Below are 246 nucleotides of genomic sequence, written 5' to 3'. Positions count from 1 at the left end.
GCCCTGGTGGTCGACCCCCCCCCCGGCTCGCGTCCTCCCCAGCCTCTTCCGCGTCCGCGCAGTCCTCCACGCCGCCGAAGATGCGGGCCAGGCTCGTCTTGCCGACGCCGTGCTCGCCCAGCAGGATCACCTTGTAGAGGCTGCTGTCGGAGTCGCTGCCCGAGGAGACGACGGAGTCGGAGGAGTCGGAGGCCCAGCTCTCCCGGTGGACCTCGCCGGGGCTGTACGAGGTGCAGCGCACCAGAC

General features: G+C 72.0%; 1 protein-coding gene across 1 annotated transcript in view; it reads right to left on the bottom strand.

Annotated features, from left to right (window-relative positions):
- RRAD (Ras-related associated with diabetes) overlaps positions 1 to 241 on the bottom strand; it is a gene marked incomplete at its 5' end in the record, with an annotated part of 3,671 nt that extends 3,430 nt beyond the window's left edge. The window contains one exon of the mRNA XM_010143771.1: positions 16 to 241. Coding sequence (XP_010142073.1) covers positions 16 to 241 — 226 coding nt within the window. The remainder of the gene's footprint in view (positions 1 to 15) is intronic.
- Between the last annotated feature and the right edge of the window lie 5 nt (positions 242 to 246).

This window comes from Buceros rhinoceros, unplaced genomic scaffold, assembly GCF_000710305.1.
Source record: "Buceros rhinoceros silvestris isolate BGI_N320 unplaced genomic scaffold, ASM71030v1 scaffold22409, whole genome shotgun sequence".
In the NCBI taxonomy this organism is placed as follows: domain Eukaryota; kingdom Metazoa; phylum Chordata; class Aves; order Bucerotiformes; family Bucerotidae; genus Buceros; species Buceros rhinoceros.
The sequence above is the reverse complement of the archived record's forward strand: the minus strand, read 5'-3'. Positions and strand labels throughout refer to the sequence as shown.